General features: G+C 39.5%; 1 protein-coding gene across 1 annotated transcript in view; it reads right to left on the bottom strand.

Annotated features, from left to right (window-relative positions):
• Nucleotides 1-6985: 6985 nt before the first annotated feature.
• ADCY1 (adenylate cyclase 1) overlaps nucleotides 6986-26541 on the bottom strand; it is a 156819-nt gene continuing 137263 nt past the window's right edge. The window contains exons 15-20 of the mRNA XM_068396464.1: nucleotides 16895-17011; nucleotides 15861-16007; nucleotides 15374-15472; nucleotides 11244-11358; nucleotides 8207-8331; nucleotides 6986-7339 (exon numbers count right to left, since the gene is read on the bottom strand). Coding sequence (XP_068252565.1) covers nucleotides 7001-7339; nucleotides 8207-8331; nucleotides 11244-11358; nucleotides 15374-15472; nucleotides 15861-16007; nucleotides 16895-17011 — 942 coding nt within the window. The 3' untranslated portion in view covers nucleotides 6986-7000. The remainder of the gene's footprint in view (nucleotides 7340-8206; nucleotides 8332-11243; nucleotides 11359-15373; nucleotides 15473-15860; nucleotides 16008-16894; nucleotides 17012-26541) is intronic.

Raw genomic sequence — 26541 nt, 5'->3', positions numbered from 1 at the left:
CATGAAAACTTAGAAATGGATCTGGCCGTGCAGTTAAACATAAGCCTTATTTTTGTTGCACTGGGAATCTGGTTGAGTACTCTGCCAGCTCAGATACTCAAGAACTGCCCCATGTCACTGAGAGCTTTTACCACTGACTTCAGAAGTACTGGCTTTTCACCTTTTCCTTCCAGCCATTGCTATCTTACAGGCTGCTTTTCTTTTTTTGTACTCCTGCTAACTTTGTGCTTTTTTTCCTCTTCTCGTGTTTTTGTCCTTGCACTGATCAGATTATAAGTCACACAAGGCCACCCAAGCAGTGTGACATTTTGAATAGTAATTAAAGAGCAACAGGCAGCTCCCCCTTATGTGTACTTCTTTCCATTTATTTACATTTTCATATTTATTGATGATTTAGATTTGGCCTGAAAACTCAATGAGAGATGGGATTAAAAGGAACAAAGAGATAAAAAAAGCCTATACAGAGTTCTGGAAAAAGCCAATCATAAACAGGGTTGGGCTAGAGAAGCAGAGTCCGGATTGTCATTAGTTACAACAATTATGCCACACTGAGATGTAAAACCCAATGAATTTGAGATGAGTTAGTTTATGACTGTTAGAAACCCTTAACTGCTGTATGAAGCCAATAACCAGTACAAGGAAGTGGTTCTTGTATGCAGGCAACTGGGATACGTTGTGTGAATCTACATCTTAATTTATGACGACAGAAGTACTGGCAGAGGCTGTACTGCTTGGTTAACCCCACAGTCACCTGATTAGACAAACAAATTAATGGATTTCTAAGTCCTATTATAAAATTAGCTCAAATCTGTAAAATACAAGAAGTCCTTTTTAATCCATAGTAAAAAGTATTTGCAGTCCACGCCCTTTCTCCTCTGCCACCAGCCTCGGTGTTATGCTCCTACAATACTCCTCATTTATCATACAGCAATTATATAAGTAATTTGAGAAGTAGTCCCGAGCTGTAGTGACACAGATATCATAACTTTAAAAAAGATGCATGCAAAATACCTGCAGAATTTTAAGTTTTGTTCAGCAGTAACATGGAAAAAATCAGCTAGAGGATTGGATTGTGCTTTCTTATTCGTGTGTCACTAACTGACATGGCCCTCAAGCTGTGGGTTAGGCTGTGATGCCTAAGGGAGGCATCCCTGTAAGCACGGCTTTAGTGGGAGCAGGACTAGCATCAGCACAGAACCCAGACAGCTCAAAGCCAGAGAACCCAGTGAACCTTCTCCTAATAGTTCTGTTAAATACTTTCTGCCAAGCAATAGTAAATTTGGAAAACGAGTCAAAAAAGCTAACAAAAATAAGGCAACAACATTAATTTATATATATATACATACATATATATACATATGTATGTATCTAGGAAAACAATCTATTTGCATTGTGTACTTTTCACATACAATAACTTATTAGCACATTAGAAATATACTCTGGGTAACATCAATGGGCCAAATTCACTTCCTTCACCTTCCATAGTGTTGCACCTGCATACAGCAATGATGGATTTGACACTTGGTCCTTCTTGATGACAATACTACATCAAATGCAGTATCAGAGAATACCCATTGAATGTCAGCTATTACACCATTATGAACTAGAATATCTGCTTGCTTTTTATATTACAGTAAGTAGAAGTAGAGTTTATTGCTTCTAATGACCAGAAGGTACCTTATGAAGACAGCACAGATGTTGCTAACACTTTTCATATACTGTATTATGGATCTGGGAACACTGAGGTTGGCAGATCACAATCATTAAATTATTTTTCTTCTTTATTTGCTGTTTGCATTTTGATTTTGCTTTGCTGAACGCACATGCAACTAGTGGATTTAACTCTGTGCCAGAAGTGATATGTCAAAAACATCTAGGAAAACTTACTGGTTTGTTTTGTTTTACTGAAGTCAGGCATGGGTGGCATGCAATAGATTGCAAGGAAAAGCAAAAGGACATCCATTTCCAAAGGATTTATAATCTCCATGCACATGTAAAATGTCTCTTACAAAAATCGTTAACATTAGTTAAAAGTGTGCCTTTTTGCCTCTTTTTATACAAGTGTACATGCAATTACCTGTAAGAGCTAAAACTATTTACAAAATTTCGTAATACAATACATCTTTTAAAGTGAATAATACATGAAAGGCCAATGTTTTCTGTTGTTTTGTAACACTGTACAAGATTAAAAATAAATAAGGCATTATAATACAGATTTATCACAAATTAAAAAATGTTGGTTTTCACTGTAATACAAAACTCTAACTTGAAAGAACATTATGGCTAAATAGTCCTCCTGCCTGGGCAGAACACATACAGAATCTGGACTTGCTGATGTAAAGAAAACGCTTTGTTTCTGCTACAAGCAGGAATTCAACACATGAAAATGATTCACGCTACTTACTAATGTGTTCAGACTCCTCAAAGCACTGAAATGGCACAGGTAAGATACTGTTTCCCTTCAGACAACGACTCCCAAGTACTTTCTTTTGCCTTACAGATAAACTACAGGCAAAAGTGTGACAGAGATTTAGGTGCCTGACCTACTCTCGGTTACAGTATCGTAAAATATTCCGTTCAGTACCGACACAAGCCATCGCTGTAACCCAAAGCAGAATTTGGCCTACAGAAGCTCAACTCCTGCCCTTCATAAGCACCCTAAACTCCTGGTGATTCCTGCAGGTCTTGTGGGTACATAGGGGATGCAGATTCAGCCCTAACGAGCTGAAGCTTTTGGCTCTCAATCTCATCTAAAGAAAGCAAGGGAGAATTTGTGTTTTAGTGAAGACAAGGGAGTGCAGCTTGCCACAGTGGGAAGCAGCTACAAAAAAAACAATGCATTTTACAGGCTGGGTAAAATAGCTTTCTAGTCAATGCAAATGGAAAATGTTTGGAAATACCTAGTCAGTAACTCAACTAAATGTAATCTCAGCAGAGAATAGTAATTAAAAAATCATTTAAAGATAAAGGTAGCATAGGAACACTTTGAAATTACATCCCAACAGTGAAGTCTGAAGATCTCCGATACTTATCTCCTTATATAAAGAATGAAAGACTTTGATTATTACTATTATCTGAAAGATAAAATGTGCAAACTGATGTGAAATATTGTGCTTGCTATTGACAGACATCGCCATGCCAAAATGGCATCACGTTGTTGTGGGGCTTGTATCTGTTGTTTCAAGCTGCACAAAATAGTGAACAGGAGTGCAGGAGACTAATCTGCCCACAATGCAACAAGTTACTATCCTCAGTTAAACGTGAGGGACTTCTGTGGGGCAGAATTGACTCCTTGCTGGGGCTACAGCAAGGTCACCCAGGCAAAAGTAACAGAGCTTGACCAGAAAATTAATAAATGCAAGACAGGCAATACAACTGCATGCATTAAGGTGGACACAACCCTAATCCCACAGAAATCCAAGGAAATCCTTCGGATGATTTTTCAGGGATATTGGAGTGGGCCACATATTATCTTCAGCCAGTTGCCAATAAAAATTTGATGACAAGCTTCTCTAATTTGGCAGAAGATGTGCATTTGTGGTGTTATCGGAAGTATTACTACTACTTATTTCCATGTATAAAACTTACTGAACATATCAAAGAGTGCAGAAGAGCAGAAGGATTAAATTAAATCTGTCATTTAAAGCTATCACACAAGAGCTGACATAAAACAAATGTACACAGAAAAGGAAAATGGGGAAAAATTATATGAATAATTTGCATAAAGGCAAGAGCACAGCTTTGTTATATCGTGATTTCAACGGGCATTTAGCTTTCCCTGTTGGAATGGCTGCTGAGCACTGCCTATCATTTTCATGTGGCTTTTTGCTAATTTGTGCCTTGGCTGAACTTTATTCATGATTCTGTACTGCTCAGTCCAGGATTACATACAAAAATAAAGTTTTCGCCATAATAAAACCAGCAACAACAACCACAACAAAAATACAAAAAAATATTAACAGTAGGACTGAAACAAAGTCTGGAAACTGACTCCAAATACACCATCATTGATGCTGTAAGCTAGCACACACAAACACTGGACTGGCTACAGCACCAAGAAGCCACCCTGGTCCATTCAACCTGCTCTGGAGGCACAGACCTCCTGCAAAAGGGCCAGATGAGAAGCTGATGATGGACTGCACCTCTGTGGTTCTTTCCATTCAACATGGAAAAGTCACGTGTCTCATTTGATTGTTGGAGAGGAGGATCAGGCTTAGAAAAACTTTGGAGTAATTCTACTAGCACCTGCTAATATTTTAAAATATTAAAATGAATAATCCAAATTTACCTTGCTACATGATTTTCTACTGACATTACTGGGAATGAGTCTGCGAATGAGAACAGTCCCGAAAATATTAGCACAGGGGGACAATTCATTTCTGCTCACTGTCCATTTAGTGATAAAAGAAACAATGGTAATATGCCTATATCTTGGACCTACTAAAAAAGTAACAAATAAATAATTTCATTGTAAGCTTTTGGGGTGGGTCAGTGGCTGTATTTAGTCTATGTGTTCACGTACTGCCAGATCTACTGCTAGGATCTGAACGTGCTTTTAATAACAGTACAAGTAAAAATGATGTTTTATCATTATCAGTGAAATTATACCAAATTCACTGATCCAAAAATTGTGTCACTTGGGCTCTTTGTGAGCGGAACTGAATGAGTAATTGCACATAATGCATTTTGGTTAAATATTTAACTTACCTGTGTGATGATTTAGTTCTTACAAACCTATTAGAAAACAAATATGCAGTGTGCTTTACATGGGTACCACTTACTCGGTTTAATTATGTAAATATTTGTTCTTTTAAATCTGTATTCTCTACATGTATTTATTTAAATGGCTTTGAATGCCTCAAAACCAGAATTAAATTATTCTAAAAGAATACACGTGAACTGGATAGCCGTTAGGGAGATAAAGAAATGCAGTACCTTTCCACAGATCAGCCAGGGTGCATACACCTAGTACAGTTAGGAAGCAATTCTCAGGTTTTTATAGTCACTTTAATCACAACACTGATTTTGCTAGCTTTGTAATGAAGCTTTGTAATGTAACAAAGCTAGCTTTGTAATGTAGCTGACAGGCTACATAAAAATTAATTAAATACCCTGCTGAAAACCACTGAAGTCCCACAGCAGCATGATAGGGCTACATGGAGAATGGAAACTCCTGCAGCATTTCTTTAACCACTTGCATGTGTTGACACAGCATTTGTCCATATACTTTTAACACAAACAGTGACTGCTCCAAAGCAAATGCTGATTGCAGAAGAATTGCTCAGAATCTTCTTTCCACTGAAATCCATAATAAATTAGGCCCACCAAAGGGAAATGTGACATCTAGTACATGCAAGTTTTCTACTGTACAATCTGAACACTTCTGCAGTCTTGGGTGGGTTTTTCTGGTTTGTGGTTTGTTTTTTTTTTTAGTTAAAAGGAAGTTTTGGCTGTTTTTAGACAACATCAAGTTTTGCTTTGCTTTTGGAAAGCAGTGAGGCTGGTTAGCTTGTGCATCCCCATCAGGACAGCATGGCACCTGTCTGTGGAGCACACGTCACTCAGCAGGATGACCTCCAACTGCCCCTACCTTTGAGTACGGAGCTGCACTCCACATTTCACATCCAGATCAGTGTTTCAAGATGAAACCATGAACAATAGGATGTGGGCTGCATTAAAGGAAAAAACAGCCAAAATATGTTCCCTTTTATGCAGATTAAGAGCAGGCCTCACTCTCCTGGCATGTTTACCAGTGTGCTCCTCATTTGGGCAAAGTTTGACTGTGCTTGTTTCTCAGAATTATAGCTTTCTATAATTGTACCGCTTTGAAGACTGAGCTTGGGTAGAATCAACATGTAATAAAACTGTGGCATAAATTTAAAAATCAATTAAGACCTAAGACTATGTTGGCAAACATACAAATGTCACCAAGCTAGCAACAGCATGTTTGTCACCAGTACAGGACTATTCTTTGAGCTGTTTAGAAAGGTAAAGCTGAATCCTGGAACTGAGCCACAGGACCTGTGCTATTTGTAAAAGCCTGAAATAATACCATCCTTCTGCTCTCCAATAAAATCAGCACTGTACATAAAGGAATGTTTTTATATTGCATAAGCATATTGCTGTGCTTGCAGGGTGCTCCTCTGTCTTGCACAGAGTCAAACGACCTGTGAAGAGGCAGCAGCTTCTAAACTCTACCACCCTTCTATTTGTTTTTTTAATGGAAAGAATATATATTGCTCTTCTGCCAAACCTTTAAGCTCTGTGGTTTATCTACTTCATGTCCTAGTGTTATGGTTCAAATTGGAATTTTTTTGAAGTTTTTGGAGCATGCAAGGAGAATTTTTAGAAATACATAGGGTTTAGCAATTAGCTGAATCCAGCCTTCGTTCATCTGCCATCGACAGCACAACGAACACTATTCTCATTGCTTTAACTCATGCACTGGAAGCACAGTTTCTCTAACTCTTGCTGTAGCCCCGGGGAGTCTCCAGCTGCCCCACACTCCACAGTTAAATGCAGCTTTGCTAATCCCAGACCCAGCAATGCTGGCTATGACATAAAGAGAAATCTCTTTGCTATGTCATTGAAGGTGGATGTGTAAATAAATACATATTTTTATGTTTATCTCTATAAATGTCTATTAAGTCTACACAGGAGTGTTTGTATATGTGCATATATAGATTAAAACATATATATACACACACACATAAATAATTGCTTGCACGTTTATCTAAATTTTTTTCATTTACCCTTTAAAAATGCCAAGAAAATATTCCTCATTTCCAGAAAATCAGGTTTTGACTTTTCCTAACAGAATTGCTAGCCCTTATATGTTCCATCCCAAGAGTTCATTACACAGTCCCCAAGTTCTCTTTGGTTGGGTTGTAGTGGTCCTTGGTTAATGCCATGGCCTATGACCTCGGATCTCTTGGTAAAAATTCAGGCAACCATTGCTCTCCAAGTGCACTGCAAATGGCACAACCAAACCTCCTTTGCTCTACGCCTCCTTCACAGCTGGCACAGAAGGAAGATAATGCAGTGTTTGATTTGTGTGAGTGGCAGATGCTTGACCTGCTCCAAGCCCAGCTTTTGCAGTAAAGCTAGCAATCGAGGACACCGATGCACAGCTAGTGCCCAGTTTTGTTTGAATGTTTGATCTCCCGTAAGGGTACGTTTTCCGCTCTAAGTTTAAAGACTGTGTTTGTGAATTATTTCCATCGGCCTTTCCTTCCAGGAAATAGGTCAACATTTCACCTTTTCCCTTTACACTGACTTTACCCCTGCACACGAATTCATAACTGCACATTTTTAATATCCGCTGAACTTCTTCTGTCACCTGAAGGCAGAAAAAAAAGGACTATTAGTTTTTCCTCTTCATATATGGTTAATTGTAGAACTGCCCACCCCTCCCATTTTACTTCGCTGTCATGAAATACGCATAAGCAGAATGAATTAGCACCTACTGCTGCTCTCAGGCTCACTTAGAATTTTCTTAAGGAATTAAAAATCACTGACCAAACTGGAATCTGAGAGGCAGAACTTCTGGTCTTGAGCTGAATAATTACACAGCCACATTAAGCTCCGTCCAACAGAAATGTGTAAGCAGATCGTCCACTGTTGTAAGCTGGATCAGTTCCAGTGACGTTAATTTACTCCAGAAGAACTTTTGATCCCTGGAGACTAGACAGGTATTTTGGATAAAGGACTGCAAGAGTTCATTGAGATTTTGAGAGGTGCAGTGCAGCTTCTAGCCAAGCTCTAGCAGAACAACCATGTTCTCTGTCTGTGTAGCCTCGCCGATCCAAAGTATCCAAGGAATTTTTAAAGCTACAGAAAATGCAGCAGGATGCAAATGGACACAGATCCTTTCCTTGTAGTCCTTATTCAGGCAAAATTCCTACAGCACAAAGACTGGCCCATGCAGCGTCAGCATTCCCAGGCTTGGCTCCAACTGTGTGCAATGCAGCAGAGAACTCTGTTTCTTCTGATGGGAAATGATTTATTTGAGGATTTCGTTGCCTCCAAGTAGTGAAGCCTATATAATGGAAAACAACTATACCTCTGATGCTTGAATCATCTGGAGAATGTTGCCCTTTTCATAAGAACCACAAGATCAAATGAGGCTGTGTTTTCCAAGTGGTCTTGAAAATGTCACCACATATAAAACAGGAGGTATGTAAAAATGGTCTTAGAATGCACTCACCTGAATTTTCCCCTGCACTCCAGTACTATCCATCCGGCTGGCAACATTTACAGTGTTCCCCCAAATATCATACTGTGGTCTTCTGGCTCCAATGACTCCAGCCACTACTGGCCCGACATTAATACCTAAAAACGAAACAATTACTTTGGTTTCAAACACTACAGCATATTACACAGAATCACAGAATGTCAGGGATTGGAAGGGACCTCGAAAGATCATCTAGTCCAATCCCCCTGCCGGAGCAGGATTGCCTAGATCATGTCACACAGGAACTCGTCCAGGCGGGTTTTGAATGTCTCCAGAGAAGGAGACTCCACAACCTCTCTGGGCAGCCTGTGCCAGTGTTCAGTTACCCTCACCGTAAAGAAGTTTTTCCTCATATTTATGTGGAACCTCTTGTGTTCCAGCTTGCACCCATTGCCCCTTGTCCTGTCAAGGGATGTCACTGAGAAGAGCCTGGCTCCATCCTCATGACACTTGCCCTTTACATATTTATAAACATTCATGAGGTCACCCCTCAGTCTCCTCTTCTCCAAGCTAAAGAGACCCAGCTCCCTCAGCCTCTCCTCATAAGGGAGATGTTCCACCCCCTTAATCATCTTCGTGGCTCTGCGCTGGACTCTCTCTAGCAGTTCCCTGTCCTTCTTGAACTGAGGGGTCCAGAACTGGACACACTATTCCAGATGTGGCCTCACCAGGGCAGAGTAGAGGGGGAGGAGAATCTCTCTCAACCTGCTAACCACACCCCTTCTAATACACCCCAGGATGCCATTGGCCTTCTTGGCCACAAGGGCACACTGCTGGCTCATGGTCATCCTGTTGTCCACTAGGACCCCCAGGTCCCTTTCCCCTACGCTGGTCTCCAACAGCTCTGTCCCCAACTTGTACTGGTACATGGGGTTGTTCTTGCCCAGATGCAGGACTCTACACTTGCCCTTGTTATATTTCATTAAATTTCTCCCCGCCCAACTCTCCAGCCTGTCCAGGTCTCTCTGAATGGCTGCGCAGCCTTCCGTTGTGTCAGCCACTCCTCCCAGTTTTGCGTCATCAGTGAACTTGCTGACAGTGCACTCTATTCCCTCATCCAAGTCATTAATGAATATATTGAATAGAACTGGTCCCAGTACCGACCCTTGAGGGACTCCGCTAGACACAGGCCTCCAACTGGACTCTGTCCCATTGACCACCACTCTCTGGCTTCTTTCCTTCAGCCAGTTCACAATCCACCTCACTACCCGATCATCCAGATCACACTTCCCCAGTTTAGCTGCGAGGATGCTGTGGGAGACCGTGTCAAACGCTTTACTGAAATCGAGATAGACCACATCCACAGCTTTACCATCATCTATCCACCGGGTTACGTCCTCATAAAAGGCTATCAAGTTGGTTAAGCATGACTTCCCCTTGGTGAAGCCATGCTGAGTGCCCCTAATGATCCAAGGGGCACTCTAATATTATAATAATAATATTATCCAAGGGAAACACGAATCCTGCAAAATAGATTTAACACATGTGCCTTAGAATTTTTTCTGATCATAGGACATAATATATGTTAAATTAATGCCAATTGAACTTGTGTAATTGTAAGTGGTTTAGAAACAAAATAAAGACGTACACAGAGATATATTATTGTAAATACAATATACTAGACAACATAAAACTTTGGCTCATCTTTGGATTTTGTTTTTCTGTTTAAGAAAAGAAGAAAAGCAGTGGTAGTGCAGAGTTTAGCTGTAGAACAATTCAGGACAAACTGTTAAAGATCTTGAACTGTTTTCTATGACTTCCACTGTAGTTGCTCATGTAAAGCCTTTTAATGGAGGTTTTCCAAGTGGAACAGAAATAGTGGCCTGGAAGACACGAGGAACGGGGTAAGGGAAGCGTGACACGTTGGTTGTCAGTACTAGACAACTCAGATCAGGGAAGCACTGGAAGAAGACAAGAGTATGTGAAAATGGCTCATGCATCTTTTTTTTGGGGAAACCTCAGGGCTCAGTTCTACATTTCTGACTGATTTTGACACCTTGTTTAGAAGATAAAAGAGGATGTTCCTTCTTCTGAGTGCCCTGAAGAGTTACAGATGCTAAAGCCCACATGAGGTTCTGTGCAAGGGCTTTCCCAAGCAAGTTATGCAGAAGAATGGGGGTTAGATAGTTGTCTTCCTCCCTTCTGTGAACCCAGAAAGACCAGTTATAACGGAGTTCAAAGAGAATTTGGGGTTTATAACTATTAGGATGTACAGGAGGGCAAAGACATGTAACTCTCTTATTGCTACCCTTGATGTCTTTGGTCTTTCTTAATCTTCTCCTGCTAGCAACCTCACTTTTCCCCTTGTCCAGCCCATTCTCACAATTCAGCCATGAAAATACATAGAGAAAGAAGCTGGAAAAAACTATCTGTGTTAGAATATGCAATGAAATGAGAACAGCAGTGGAAGTACCATTGGAGAGGAGCAGGATACAGGGAAGGAAAGGAAGAGAGGAGCTTGCTTTCTAAGAAGGCTGGGAGAAAGGACTCAGAGATAAGACGTGTAATAACATGTAAAGGATTGCATGGGAAGGTTGTGTTGTGAAAACCAGAGGATTTGATTTGTTGGAGAAAACAGGATGGGTTGAGGTGATTTAGCATCTGTGGACAAAAAGCTCCCATCACACTTTTAATGCCAACAAAACTTTTGCAGATGTCACTTAATGGTTAATTACAGTCAGACCCAGTTTTCAGCAGTTTAGCAATTCAAAGCAGTGTAAGCCACAAGACTGGGTACACTAATAATATTGTATAAAATTATTGGTGTAGTTTCCTTTCAGGGGTGTGCAGATTAAGTAAGCACACTGGAATTGGACACAATTATAATTCCTTAATATTGATGCTCACCATACAGCCTGCTGACCTTTCACATGGATGTGACTCTCCTGCTAAAGGAGGCTTTTCAGTTTTAATCACGAGTGCAGGACAGGTAATCCTTTGCAGGCAGCACAAGGAAAGCCAACAAACAACAATGTTCTGCTTGTGTGATAATTGTAGAAACGTGACTTACCAACTCGTAGGACAAAGTCGTTGTAAGACTGATAGTTGATTTCATCAAGAACGTCAAACATCTCTATTGCAAAATCTGCCAGTGTACTCAGATGGGAATAAATTGATTTTTTAGCCTAAAAACAAAATAGTATTGCACATTAGATTTGTATGGCACTGAGAGGCAGGTGAAATACCAAAGTGAAAAACAACTAAAAGCTCAGACTGGATGGCTTAGGAAAAGAATCTAACCCATTTCGCTGTTTGTGAAAAGAAACTTTTGATGGTGGCACATGCATTCTTTTCTCAAGTAATGAATTATTTTTTTCCCCCTTCTCTGTCTCTTTTTGATTTCTGGGAAGAATGGAAAGCAAAGTTCCCGTGGTAAAGTGGTTCTGTTGCTAGAGAGCAGCAGATGTTTGTTGTGAGCATGGCAGGGAATATAACCTGCCTTCTTACAAAACTGCTTTGCCTGATGATTATTAATAACTATAGTTTCTGCCCTCTTCTCCCTTTGGGGTTTTTGCTAGCTCCCAGCTCCATGGGGTGCATGCTGTTCCCATTGACAAAATTCCTGTTAGGTTTAATCCTGTGAGATGCAGAACACCCCTATTTTCTTTCCTTTCCAGGCAAGCTGAAGCGAGTTGTTATAAAACGTATCTAAATGGACTAAAGCAAAAGAACCAGAAGTGATCAAATGAAATGCTGAAAAATCAACTTGTAAAACAACCCCAACACATAAGAAAATAATTTTTACGACTTCAGCCTAATTAAACTGTGGAATTCATTTTCAGAGGATATTGTGGATTCCAAAAGTTAGCTCGATTGAAACATAATTACTCAAACTCATGGAAGAAATATTTTCTACAAAGTAGTAAAAAGTTATTATCTGTAGCTCTAGAATTTCTTAAGCAGCATATCATTAGAAAGTGGAAAAGAGAGGTTTGCATGTTTGTCCTCATGCCCTTCCCCCAGGATCTACCGTTGGCTAGTTAAAGACAGGTTACTAGAACAGACCTTTGATCTGACTCAGTATTGTTGCTCTTATGTTATGCTCTTATTTGAATAATAAATATGAATTCTTGAACAGATTTGCAAAGTGAAAGTGGGCTAAAGGTAGGATATGGTGAAAGAAATGCAGGGTCAGTGGCAGTCTAGCTTCAGTAGGGTGTTGCACAACAGGGCTGTGGCAGCTGGCATGAGATGAGAGCTCGCTGGGTTTTTGTCATGATAGTGAGGTTGTATAAATGGAGTACTTGATAGTAGCTGAGAAACCTGAGAAACAGGTTGCCATTTGCCTTATTTGGCTTAGTTTGAAAGGGTTCCTTCATGTGGCTGGGAAATTTGCAAAAATTAGAGAAAAGCGCTAACAAAACATTATGAAAGTCATCCCTGGGCCAGTCCCAATTTTTAGGAAGGATATTTTTATTTACCTGCCTGGGTCTCTGGCATTCTGCTTCTTGCAGTGTCAACAAGCTCTACTCTTTTTCCAGCCTCACCAAGACAAAGGAAGAACAAGAATTAAGTTTAGAGAGCTGATGGCTACACTTCCAACAGAGAAGGAAAAGAATAGTGAATGTCTGGAGGAGAGAGGAAGAGTGTATAGTTTTATTTAATCCTCTAATCTTCTTCATATTCCTTGTCATTCCATTTCTTTGCTGCCTGATGAATGCTTTGATTTCCTGCAACGTCCCTCAGGGTTGCAGGAGAGAGGATTGGTGACAAATACTGGTTGCGCTGCAGGTGACAGATGCCTTTCAAAAGGATTACTGGCAAACTCTTTTGAACCTGCACTGAAGAACACCACCAAGGTAGGACCGTGGTGAAGCCAGGACCCTGGTGAAATCACAGACGTAATTTCAAAGTACTCCACACACACAATGAACTGATATTGTGCAAAGGATCTACAAAGAGCTTGGTTTGTGTGCCGCCCTGATGGTGTAACTGGCAAGCAATTATTTATTCATACATCAGAGGAACAGTTACTGGAAAGACTGCCCAGAGCATCACAGCAAAACCACTCTGACAGAGGCAATGTGCATTTATTATAGTCACCTGCTGAAGTCAAGCTGCAGAAACAACAGTCCTGTAAAATACGGGATTTAAATATTTAACTTCGTCAGGGTACTGGGTTCTTCTGTGTGTAAATATCCTCAGTTAAGAGCACAGTTAACCCCATCCACTGCTTTCTGCTCATGTCCAAATCCTAGTATGAAATTGGTGGCTCACAATCAGAGGCTGTGCCAGATTTTCTGATGAAGCTGGGACACCCCTGGCAGACAGGAGACCAGAAGCACTTGAGTCTCTTATGGCTCCCCATGGACACATATGACTCCACAGGGCAGCCCAGGGACTATGTGACAGCTGGCAGTGATTGTCTGTGCATGACAGGCTACCCAGGATCATCAGACTTCTAACACATAGCTGCATGCTGAAGGCCTACTGGGAAACTGCCAAGAGGACGTGAATAATTTTTACTTGTTTGCATCACACGAGCAGTAGGAAGAGATCACAGAAGAGCTGAAACCCCAAGATAAAGTAAAAAATATTGGCCTTTTCATACAAGATCTTTAGGTTTTCTGGAATGTAAAATGTTAAATAAATTCTACCTGTACAGAAAAGATCAAAATTTGCCCCGAGATTCCAGAGAAAGGCAGAGTCCTATACGAGACCTTCTGCAGTGATTTAAAATGCATTACTATCATAAGCTCAGAGCACTATCTTCAGTACTGGGCTAACTCAGCTGACCCTTCAGTTAGCAACTATAAAATACAAGAGACAAACATGTTTAGGTTTTGGAACATATGCTGCCAAAGTTACCCAATAACACACTTGTTTTCAGGATTATAGTTCAAAGAGCATTTATAGCAGACACACAAGAATGCCGTTGCCTGTTTGCCTGAGATCACACTGAACAAAATTCAAAGGATCATTTTTTTTTGCCTGTCTCAGGACCTGGGAGTCAAACATTTCAGCATAAACAGAGTTTTAAAAATACCTTTTTGTAATGTGTAATTTCTAGGAATTATAAAAAGGAAAGCATCAGTCGTAAATACCCTGCAGACCAGAAAATTAGTTGCATGTGATATACTCCAACATGATTCTAACAGTTGATTTTAATGTGGTCTTGTTTTTTACTTACTTAACAAGGATAATTGTTGCTAGAAAGTTCACAGGCCATCTTCTGGCCCTTTTTGCTTTTGCCCTCTAATTCGGTGTTATTTTCCAATGCTGAACCATATGCATGAGTGTACCTCTACAACATACGTACATGCATATCACAACAGGGGAGAGGTGTCTGGAAATTCTGGGCAGACTAGGTGCATGGATTGCTTTCATTTTCATTATAGTCCTCATATTATTAATTTTATTAATTTTTTATAAAATAATTTTATTAATATAATTATTAATGTGCATAGACTCTGCACACAATATATTCAGTATACTGTCCACAGGGTTCTCTGCTTTTCCAGATCCTGCATGCAAATCTAGAAAATCTCTGTCCCAAGACACAAACTTAAGATGAGAAACACATTCAGGAGTAGTAATGAGGATACAGAAGAACTGTGCCCCAGAACTAGTGGGTCTGAAATGACTTTGGCTTTTTTTATTGCTGAGTAATCAAAGGGGAAAAAAGAATGCTAGCAGTAGAGACAAAGAAGAACTGATTTGGAGGGACCAGGGTAAAGCGCAGCAATGTACCTAGAACCAAGTTCCCGTCCATGAGGGGGGTTGGGAGGGGCTGTTTGTTTTGACTGTAGGTTGCACACAGATTTCAATATAAAAAAGAAAAAAAAAATCACATTTTAATATTCTTGTGTTAGTTTTGCAGCAATTCATTACACCTAGAGTCTCCCCTTTCCTGCATCCTACAAGGTCATCTAAGATACCTGGTTTAGGAGCTTTATATGCCAATTTGCAGAGAATCCAGAGCTGCAATGAAATCCCAAATGAAGCCACATGAGCAACTGCTAGGATAGCAATTTTTCTTTTCAGGCTACAGTTGTTCTTTGAATTTCAGATTTAAGTTGTTGTGAAGAAGTAAAACAAGTTATCTGTAACCACATAGACTTAGTTGTGTTTCTGATATTCCTCTGGAAATTGAAGGAGAACGGTTCCTCCACAAATGACCATCATGTAAAATCTTCTTACCTTAGTTCCCGAAGTAGGTACAAGTCCCACAGCTGCCATATATGTACTTCCAATTGTCTTGATCTTTTCTATGTCCTTATAATATTCTTTGTCCATAAGCTTTGTTTAAAACATAAAACTGTTAAATATTACATAATATTTTAGACAAGTAACCATAGTTATCAGATAATATGTGCAAGTTGATTAAACCATATTATTTTTGGTAAGTTGAGGCTTGCCCACTTTGAGGTAATTGAAAAAACTACCATTAACTCGCATTTTAATACTCTTTCTATATTAGAGGAATTTGAGGTCAGACTCATGTGCCTAAAAGTACAAACTGAGCACTTTGCAGAAGCCCGGAGGATACCAACTACAATTAGATAGGAAGTTTGCAATACTGTTTTATTAGGCAGTTCAAGATACGCTGAGTTGCTACAGATAATCTCTGTTGATAGTAATTTGGTAGAACTGATATGGTCAAAAAATAAAAGTGTTTAGACCTTACCTCATCAAAATCAGCAATAATTTCATTTAACAGGCGTAAACATTCCACTCCCATATTATTGCCATCCAATTCGATGTAGAAATCATTGAAATTTGGGATGGAAGCAAACATCACTCCCACTTGTGAATATGACTGGTAATAAAGGTCCTGCGGTTCATGAGCAGATACAATTTTTACTTCAGAAGATTAATCTAAACCAGGAATCATCATTATGATATCTATTCTACTGCTAAGCAATAGCTAGGACAAAATCCATTATTTTTGGCAGAGAGAAAGCCAGCCTTATTACAAAAATGCTGAAAGATCTCTCCACTCAAAAACACAAAAGAAAATTAACACCTGAGCTATTAAACCCATTTAAAACAACTTAGTCTTTTTCTCTGTTTAGACATGGAAGCAGTGAGTAAAAATTTTGTAGAAAGTCTTAACAGTTGTAGAACTTTTATTGTATAAGAAATATAATTGCATTTTCTCAATTTTGTTTTATAACTAAAACAGGAGGAGGAACAATTTTACCCTGCAGCTCAAACCCAGCCTAGCTCATTCGTGTCATTCCCTGAGTTTGAGAGTCCTATATTCAACATTAAGAATATAATGCTGTTCTGTATGGTAAGCTTTCTGCTTAAGAATTTGGAGAATTGGTTCATATGGAAGGGTCTGGCAGTTCACACACTTCACCATTCAAAACCAAACCGTGCTCATGAGATATTGTGATAAATCCCAATATTCTAAATTGATCGAAAAAAAGTTAGTGATTTGCATGCAGACACTTGGCTGCATTGACACTGAATGACATGACGTTCCCTTATCTTGCTTTTTATTAAAATTCTTCAGAGAAGGAGGACACTACAGCAAAAGAAATAATCCCAATCTAATTCTGGAACACAAGTTTTTGCACAACTATTCCTTTTAACATGAATGAAATTTTATAAGTCCAAGCATTTCTTGAAAACACACAGTTGAAAGGTGACCTACGCTACACAGGGTCACACCCATACAACACCACCATGTATTTAAATTTTATCTTGGTTTACCATATTTCTCGGGTTAGACATAAGAAAGTGCTGTGCAACATGTGCTGGCAACAGGTTGAAGAGAATTCTTTTATTATCCAGCTTGACTCTCTCCATATCATCTCTCTCTTCTTCTGCCTGTGGGGATAGAGGAAAAGAAAAACCTTTCCAAAAAGCAAAAAAAAATTAGCTGAAGCCATCAAATAGCTTCTATTAATTCATCCTTTGAAATTAAACTGAGCAAAAAAATGCCTGCAAAGTAGAGTAGGAACAGTTCTCCTACACCATGCTTTTACACTGGGGCAAAATCCCTTTAAGCCCTTAGTAATTCAAGCCAAAGTCTCTGGGCTGATGACTACTTTCAGGGCTTGATCAGCGAAGTGTATTGATACCTCCTGTAGTTCTCTGTTCTTTTAAATAGGCCCTTGATATTTTTACAGAGTAACAAGCTAGAATAATCCCATTTAAATCACATCGGCCTTAGAGGCCAATTACTTCCCAGGCAGGTGGAGACAGTGACAGCAGTATTTGATCCACCTTTCAAAAAAGAGAAGCCTGGAGAATCACCAGGATTTAAAGCAAACTTAATGTCATTTTGCAGGAAGATGGCAACAGATCTGGTAAGACAGTAACTTCAACAGAGAAAAAAGTTTTAATATTTAAAATCCTTAAGTATGGTATACAATAAAAAAAAATTTAATATAAAAAATAATTAGCATTTCTAGAGTTGGTTTTAATTACAACAGCAACAGAAATTCCATCATTCATATGAATGACAGCAGTCAGAAAGAGTGCTTGGAGTTAACACAGCTGAGGTCCTTAACCCAAGATACTGGTATCTTATTAAAAGTATCTTGACTCACAGGAGTTAGTGGGAGTCATGCACTGGGAAACAATTCTAAAAATTGGAAAAATACTGAATATCTAGAGATCTCATTTGGGATTCCTAGGTTTGCGAATGCCCGTCTAGTCCTTAGTAGACTCTTCTCCAAAATTACTTCTCTGGGATTTGCTCCTTGTTGTTACACTGACTTTTGGTCCTACATTCTGATTTCAATTAGAAAATATTTGATTAGTACCACATAATTAATCTCATAGAAATCACAGATTATTCTTTGCTTTTCAATCACACTCATAGGACTGTAACACAAATCTTTTGCCATGATCCCAGTATGACTTTGTTTATCTAGTTACGGTCAGCAGAAGACTGGACGGTCAGCAGAAGACTGGAAGGCCAAATTCTCAGGCATTGTTGAGAAACTACAGTCATGTAAACCACTGAAGAATCTGCTCTAATCTTTGTTGGTGTCTCTTTTGTATCTAGAATTTGCTATCCTGATCTATTACAAAGTCCACATACTTCTCTCACTATTCATTTCTAAGTAGGAAAAAAAACAGCCACCTTTTGCCTTTGATAGTCTTACAATATTTTTGTCATGTGATTTTTTTCAGAAAGCTAATTTTTGTTTTTCATGACAAAACTTAGGAAACAACCTTTTTATTCTCATCACAGAGTCCTCTTTGCCTCACAGTTTACTTCTGTATTAAATTTCTTTACAAGTAGAAAGAATGCTGAAAGAGAACTGGTTTTACAAACATAACTTCTTCATGAATCATTCCCTTTTGAAATAAGTTCACAGCTCCTCTTCTAATTTGTGCAATAAGAATCAGAATTTATTCCAGAGGTGAAATATTAGTAAACATTAAATAGCAGTTAAGCTCTGCAAGAAATATATCTGAATTTTTTATTCTAAGCAAGTATCTATTTCCTGTTTGTGAGCTGTTTTCCAGACACTTTTTTTTACTGTATAAATTTCATATGCTGTTTTCTTAAAATATGCTTCCCCTGTTTTGGTGGTATCACTCTGCCTCTGACTTATTGTTGTCTATAAACACCTGTTTATAAAATAATATAGATTCTATAAACAGGTGTTTATATAGAACGTTTATACAGAATGTAACGGCCTCTTGCATTTAGTCTGACTGTTGGAATTTAAATGTTCTAATAGTAAAAATAAACAGCTTTTTCCAGCTGAAAATCCAAACCAAGCTTACAACTCCATTTTTACATCATACTGGAATATGGGAAATTTTACTCTGATGACAGCAAAGAGATTTGCAAACTGAATTCATGCTCTGAATAAAAAATCCATTTGGGCTTACTTATCCATTCCTCTATTTTTTTTTTTAATACAAACTTTTTTGTTACTTTCTTCCTAGGAATGTTTAAGGTTCTCAGTTAAGCTCCCAATACAATATGGGGCATAATAGCAGCCCAAAGAACAATACACCTTTGGGTCAGGGCATAGAGATCTCTGGACAAGTCAAAGTAATCAAGCAGGGATAGGTAAGTGGAGTAATCACGTTGACGCATTGCATGGATAGTGATGTTGCTCAATCACTGGTGGCTGCTGTTCATTTCTGATCTGGAAATGTGGTTCTAGTCATGAACCAAAGCATTCATTTTGGAAGACATGATTGAGAAGGTTCTTCAGCAATATGTAGTGTTTCCTACCATTGTGTATGATTCATAACAAAGGTTTCAGAGCAAGCCACAGCACAAGGACAAAGCTGGCAGCACTGAAGCAGACCCTTGTGACCTTGGTCATGTTGCTGGACTTCTGTTCAGTCTTTGACGCACATAAATAAAAGACAATACTAAGATACCAACATAAAATAAATGAGAAAGGACACTCTAGTCTCTTGGTTTTCTGGTTGTTTCCTTCAGACGGAACTTTAAGGCATGTGATGGCTTTTCTCCTCTTTTCTGTCGCGCTTCAATACGGTCATGAAACTACTGGGAGAGAAATGCCAATGACACTGCTGTGTGTGTTCAGGTATGAGTGTGACAGTGTTCACAATCATGGGACCACAGCCATGACTAAGAACCTGAGAACTGAGCTCTTGAGTGAAGAGCTAGTAACTCAAACCAAACCAGCAGTCATGACTGAAGGGGTGGCAAAATCCTCTAAGAGCAGGGAAAGGTATCAAGGGTGTCACCATTACTGAGAAACACAGTAAAATGCCACATTTTCAACACACCTAGCAAGCCTCTCCTACCTTCTTTGGATGCAAAACTGTTAACTACACTTTTGACTCTGAAAAGGTTCAGTCGCCAGCAATGACATGAAAGGCACTAAGGTCATGGAAGGCCCTTGAATAACACCATGGTGGGTAATGGTAGCAAACCTTAAATGAAGACAAATTATGCAAACAGCGGAACAAGGGGAATGTAGCTCATGTGCTCTTAGCTTTTTGTGCCCGGCCTACTTCAGGTCAGGCACTTCCCAGCCAAAGGGAGAGCACAGTGCACTCTCTGTCTGTGGTTCAGGGAGACATTTGCACTGGCAATGCCTACGTGGGTCAATGCAGTGCCATGAAGAGCTGTGTTAGCTCTGCCTGACCTAGCCCCAGATCTGGAAGCAGAACATCCATGGAATTAGCATAGCACTCCTTCTGAGCTACTTAGTTGTGTTGAAAAGCAAGGTGTATCAGCTCAGACCACACACTGGATTAATACTACTATATTGTTGCTGGTACCCTAGCCGGAGTCTCTGCATAGACTGCACTTACACCATCTATACATACCAAATGTGTAACATCCTGCCTTTATTAAAATGATCCACTAGGAATATGAACTGAAGTGTACCTTCTCTGCTGCTACTGCACAGAGTTTGAGTATCCATCCTCTCACCCTGCGCAGACAGCTTGCATAGCTGCATGAGGAAAGATCTCCTTGTGTCTCTTGCAAGGGAAGATAAGGAGTGAAGGTGAGGTGTAAAAAGACTTGGTCATGTTTAGCAGTGAGGACTCTAAAATTATCCCAACACATGGCTCTATGGGGAGGGAAGTAAACTGATTACTGATATTTTCTGGACCTTCTTCCAGCTTTCTGCTTTCTGCCCTTCAGCAGAATGCAATGAAAACTATCTTTCCTACTTGTGACTCATGAACTTCTAGTGCCTACTCTTTGAGCAGCTGATATAAAAGGATGTGTAGGCATCACCCTTTCCCAGGCAAAACAGACACTGAGAAGGGAGAAGGAGCACTTGGGGCTGCAGAAAGAAGATTAAAATAGCACAGATCACAGGTATTTACATTCCTGGTGGAAATATTATCCAGACACCTGAATAGCATCCAACCCTTCATCTAGTTGCCCCTATTCCTATTGGTTAATTAAGCAAAGCTGCCACAATGAGATTTATGCAATAGCTGCTGGCTCAAAAAACAAGGCAGATTATTGTGAAAAAAAACAAGAAAGAAATACGTAGGCATGAGCAACATAATTTTTCACATTCTGCTTTTGGTTATACCTGTTTGGTAGTCGTGGCAGCTAGGTCATTTTGCAGAACTTAACTGTACTTGCAGAGCTGCAGTATTTAAAAGCACGCTTTGTTTTTGCTTCGGATCTGGTGAAAATATTTAAAATGTTCTTTGGTACTATGGCTTTTTGACATCCATGTAATTAACAGCTATTGCATTTTACGAAGTTACACAGCATCCCACAGTTCACAGAATCACAGAATCAACCAGGTTGGAAGAGACCTCTGGGATCATCGAGTCCAACCGTTGCCCTGACACCACCCTGTCAACTAGACCATGGCACTAAGTGCCATATCCAGTCTTTTCTTAAACACATCCAGAGATGGTGACTCCACCACCTCCCTGGGCAGCCCCTTCCAATGGCTAATGACCCTTTCTGAAAAGAAATTCTTTCTAATGTCCAACCTGAACCTCCCCTGGCGAAGCTTGAGGCTGTGTCCTCTTGTCCTATCGCTAGTTGCCCGGGAGAAGAGGCTGAGTCCCACCCCACTACAACCTCCCTTCAGGTAGTTGTAGACTGCACTAAGGTCACCTCTGAGCCTCCTCTTCTCCAGGCTAAACACCCCCAGCTCCCTCAGCCGTTCCTTGTAGGTCAGACCCTCCAGACCCTTCACCAGCTTGGTCGCCCTCCTCTGGACTCGCTCCAACACCTCAACATCTTTCTTGAAGTGCGGGGCCCAGAACTGGACACAGGATTCAAGGTGCGGCCTCACCAGTGCCGAGTACAGAGGGACGATCACTTCCCCAGACCGGCTGGCTACACTATTCCTAATAGAGGCCAGGATGCCAGTTTTTACAATACTGGTAACTGGTTGCACATCCTCTGTTCAGGAAGTGGTCTGAGCTGTTGTATCACCTGAGCCATCAGGTGACTGTTTAATAAGCACAAAAATACTGTAGCAATGTTACTGACTGAAGAGTTATCCCATGAAAAGCCACTGTTTCAAGCTACAGCGAAGAATAAGCCGGGCACCCCAAAAACATCATCTTTGTACCTGAAGGTGGCACTAAAACCACAGGGAAGAGACCCATCACGCTGCTGCTACAGGGCCAGATTTTTAACAGGAGGTGCAAGCACACCTGGGAAGTCTTGCCTGCCGACTGTAAAAGACATATTTCTTACAAGTGTCACGGATTAGAAAAGACAGCTGAATGATATTCTAGTATTCCCTAAAAATGCAACAGTCATATCATTGTATTATTCTTATTTTCCTCCCCTGAGAAACCATGGGTGAGTGAGTAACTCTATTTTTTTGGCAGTTTTAGCTTCTTCATAAATTTATTGCTTGTATTTATTGGTCCTTTCCCCCCCCCCCCAGTTTTGTTGAATAATTTGCATAAGCAAAAGTGATTATCAGTCACAAATAAGTAAAATGCTCCTATATTTGCTATTCACAGTTATTGTCGTATGAGGCACACAGAGTTAGTCAACAATGTTATGTAGAAAATGAAATTCTCCTCCCACTGCCTGTTAAGAAAAAAAAAAACTCTAACAGATATTTTCTGGAAATACTGTGATATTCAGAAATGTTAAATTTGGCACAGAAAAAAAACCTAGCAAAATCAACAAGAACCTAAAACACCATTTACATGTGACCAAATATAAATGTTTTAACAACTTATCATCAATCAGAAAAAAATCTATTTTTTCCACACGATGTACATAAATCATACTGTATTATCTCTGTTCTTGTTACATAACCTAGATGCATGGAAATTAGATTAGCTTTTCGTGAAACTGCATCATTTTTCTAAATCAGTTTTTCTTGTTTGAAATCTGCTTTTCCTCAAAACACATTTTTTTTCCTGATGTGGCAGACAAAATCTATGGAAATGGGTTTTCCTCAGACCTTATCATAGGTAACTGAGCATCTATCTATATATTCTTATTAATAACGGTATTAATTGCAGGATACTTTCAGTGTTTAAAACATTATTTAGTTAGTACTAGACTCTCTGTTGTTCATGATTAAGTAAATGAAAATATCTACGAAATCCTTTTTATTGCAGCTTATGCCACAAATGGTTTTATCCATCTGAGAACATTTTTACAGGATTAGCCCCACAATGACCCTTACTAAAAGTATGCAGACAAAGTGCTTACAACTTCCAGAATAGCCCTCGAGTCTGAAATTCTCCCAGTTGTAAGCTAACAACTGAGAAGCTTCCTAAAAATACGTGTTGTACCATGTTGGCACATCTTTCACACAGCAGTGGCTGTGAGTCTCCAGCTCTAGCAGTGGTTCATGCAACTCAGTGTTTGCACAAATGAACCAGCACACTCACTCTGTAAAACAATAAAATCTCCACAGTCCCTGTGCACTAAGTCAATGGTCTCTCTAAAACTTCTGCTACCCAGAATGTTAACTATGTTACGCCAACATGGTTCTGATACCAGATGGTTCAATTTAGCAACAGTTTAGCAAGAGTAGGCCTCAGAGTTAGCAATGGTTTACCAAGAGTAGGCCTCAGGTTTAGCAATGGTTTAGCAAGAGTAGGCCTCAGAGTAGGCTCTAAAGGCTTGCTCAGTGTTACCTTTATACAGAACAAACTTTCCTGTCAATAATTTTCCTTTTAGCTAGAATAATAGAGAATAATAATAGGTTCTGAAGTAAACTACACGTTTTGTAGATAGAGTTTGTTTATGGGATTGATAACAAGGTTCTAGTAAACAAAGATTCATGCTGTTTACACTTAGTCTTAGAAAAACAAAGGTCTCTGCTAATTATATAAGGCCAAAAGACAAAACAAAACTGTAAAGAACAACTTTGTGATGTCTAAATTAACTTGATTCATAAAATCTTGTGTCAGAGGAGAGATAAGTCCAAAACGATATCTTCTTCTTGGGAACACATGTACTTGTAAACAAGAAGGCCTCAACTACGCTTGCGCAGAAGCACAATTAAAGGGGGACTGGGACCACCAGCAACCCCCAGAGACCACCCAAGACCCCTTCCCCAATTTAGTACGCATGCGCAAAGACATTACGTAATGCATTACATAACGTGTTATGTATAAGTTGTTTTTTTAATTGGGTGGGTTTTTTTCTTGGAATTGTGTACATAAGGAGCAAGCTTTTGTTCTTAGGTGTGCATGATAGGAGGAGATATCCCCCATGCACCCAGCGCTGCAATAAACCAATGTCGGCTTTCTAAACTATAATTTGGTTTGGAGAGTTTTCTTGGTTACTCTTTTTCGGTAACAGTTCAGTGGTAAGTAATACTGTGGCTGTAGAGAAACACGGCCAAGAATGTTGTTTAACCATATACACGGCTCCTGCAGTCCAGCAGCTAGAGAAAACTGTCACTAGAGAAGGTGGTTTTTACCCTTGTTGCCTCTTAAAGATGGTTAAACAATTAGTAGCTTGGAGTTTGCTAATTATTCAAAGGCAGTTTTAATATATAGATATTTCCAACCAGCAGTCTTCCCAGAGCTTTTAATACTCAGATTTTTACTATGCCAAAGAGCCTAAGAAAGATAATGGTTTTTTTTACTTATCCATTTGAATAAGTAAGCACAATAAGCACTTCTGTAACATCCATCATGACCATACTTCTGCATGTTATGTTAATCAGCCCTTGTATTCAGTATCATTTACAACCAATACACAAGTGGAAACCAGGACAACATTCCTTACAACATGTTGTTTGTTCTACAGGGAACAGATCTTCCATGTGGAATCAAGAAGAACATGGGTATATGCCCAGATCATCAGAGAGGCCAAGCACCTACCCAGAATACTGATTTCAAAGAATAGTAGTTATGTTGAACCCTAATTTCTGAATTTTCGACCTACACTGATTTTTTTTTCCTTTCTGATTATTATCATGCAAATCTCACAGACAAGGAGGTACCACATAAGTACCTGATTTGCAATTGAAAAGATCTGAAAATGGCATTTGATCTTCTCAGATGAAAAGCACTTTTTGAAATGGTACCTGAAGGTGCTGCTGGACATTACTGAAATTTGATAGGCATCCATATGTCTTAACTCCCCTTATTGTCCTTTGGAGTAAGTGCACAATGGTTTTAACAATAGTGGCAGAGGACTAGGTATTTCTGTAAAACCTGGCCCCAAGCAAACACAAAAAGTTTATATTTCTTCCTTCACTATTGTCCAGTTCTTGTCTTTCAGCAGGCTAGCATTCCTGTACGTGAATTTTGAAAACTAATTGACTGTTAATTAAAAGCCAACTTAAAGCTAAGAATCTTTAAGCATCTTAGGGATGCACAATTCACCATGCAAGTCATAGTAGCTGGAATGCTGAAAAGCATTTAAGATGCTGGAACTCACTCTTGACCTGTTGAAAGGCCACAGGATAGCAAACCAGTATCTTCCTGCTTGCCAGGAGGAAGATTTCATGGCTAGGAATAACATACAGAAGGTCTCGTATTCATGGACCACACCGCACTCACATACCTCCACCATGTGCCAATCTATTTGGCACCACAGCAAGCGGAAAATATTACCAGTTTGTCCAAAACAAACTTCTGAGGCTGACAGGCACAGCACACATCAATACTGCAGGTCATGGGTCAAAAATTAAATTAAGTGATCACGCGTTGTTGATTCAGTTAAACAGCACAGAGTCCACAAAAATTATAGAACAAAACAAACTTAAATCATAAAGGAGGTGGGCATGCTCTTGGACATCAAGACAAATAAAAAATCCCAAAAGAGCTTAACTGTTCGGCTGAAAAACTTTAAGAGTAGGAGATAATAGAGCTTAGTCATTCCTGATTTCACCATTCAAGGTAACACAGTAGAGTCAGGGATGTGTTTAATCCATGTGTTCCAGTCTTGATCTTACACATAAAAGCAAGCACTGCGAAAATCTATACAGTCCTCTTAACAACACAGTTAACAGGGTGTAGGTGAGGACAGGATGCGACCTCTGTGAACTGCAAGAGTGTAAGATTTATCAGAAAGGCAACTTCCAAATTCCATGAAAACAAACTTGCGTCTTCTTCAACTTTCTCCTTCCCTCAGGGGCCAGTGTGAAACACTTTGGAGGTGGGAAAAGGACTGCTGAGAGGTGTGACAGGAGGTAGACATTTCCTGATGCTCCTGCTTATAGCTAATGTAATTTCTGTAGGTTTTGCTGTGGTTATGATAGTTAGGAAATATATTTTCAAAAAAAAAGTCCATGCACTTGGTATCTAAATAAACTTCTGATCTTCCTTCGGGAAGGAGTTCCATAGTTTCATTGCATGATATGGGTATAAGTATTTCCTTTTATCAGTTTTATTTACTTCTTTTCACTTTACCTGAACATCAACTTATTTGCACTGCTTTTTGTATTATAAGAGGAAAAAATCTCCATGGATTTTAATTTATCTCAAGT

Source organism: Nyctibius grandis, chromosome 3 (genome assembly GCF_013368605.1).
Source record: "Nyctibius grandis isolate bNycGra1 chromosome 3, bNycGra1.pri, whole genome shotgun sequence".
In the NCBI taxonomy this organism is placed as follows: domain Eukaryota; kingdom Metazoa; phylum Chordata; class Aves; order Nyctibiiformes; family Nyctibiidae; genus Nyctibius; species Nyctibius grandis.
Note: the sequence above shows the minus strand (reverse complement) of the source record. Positions and strands in the feature narration are given on the sequence as shown.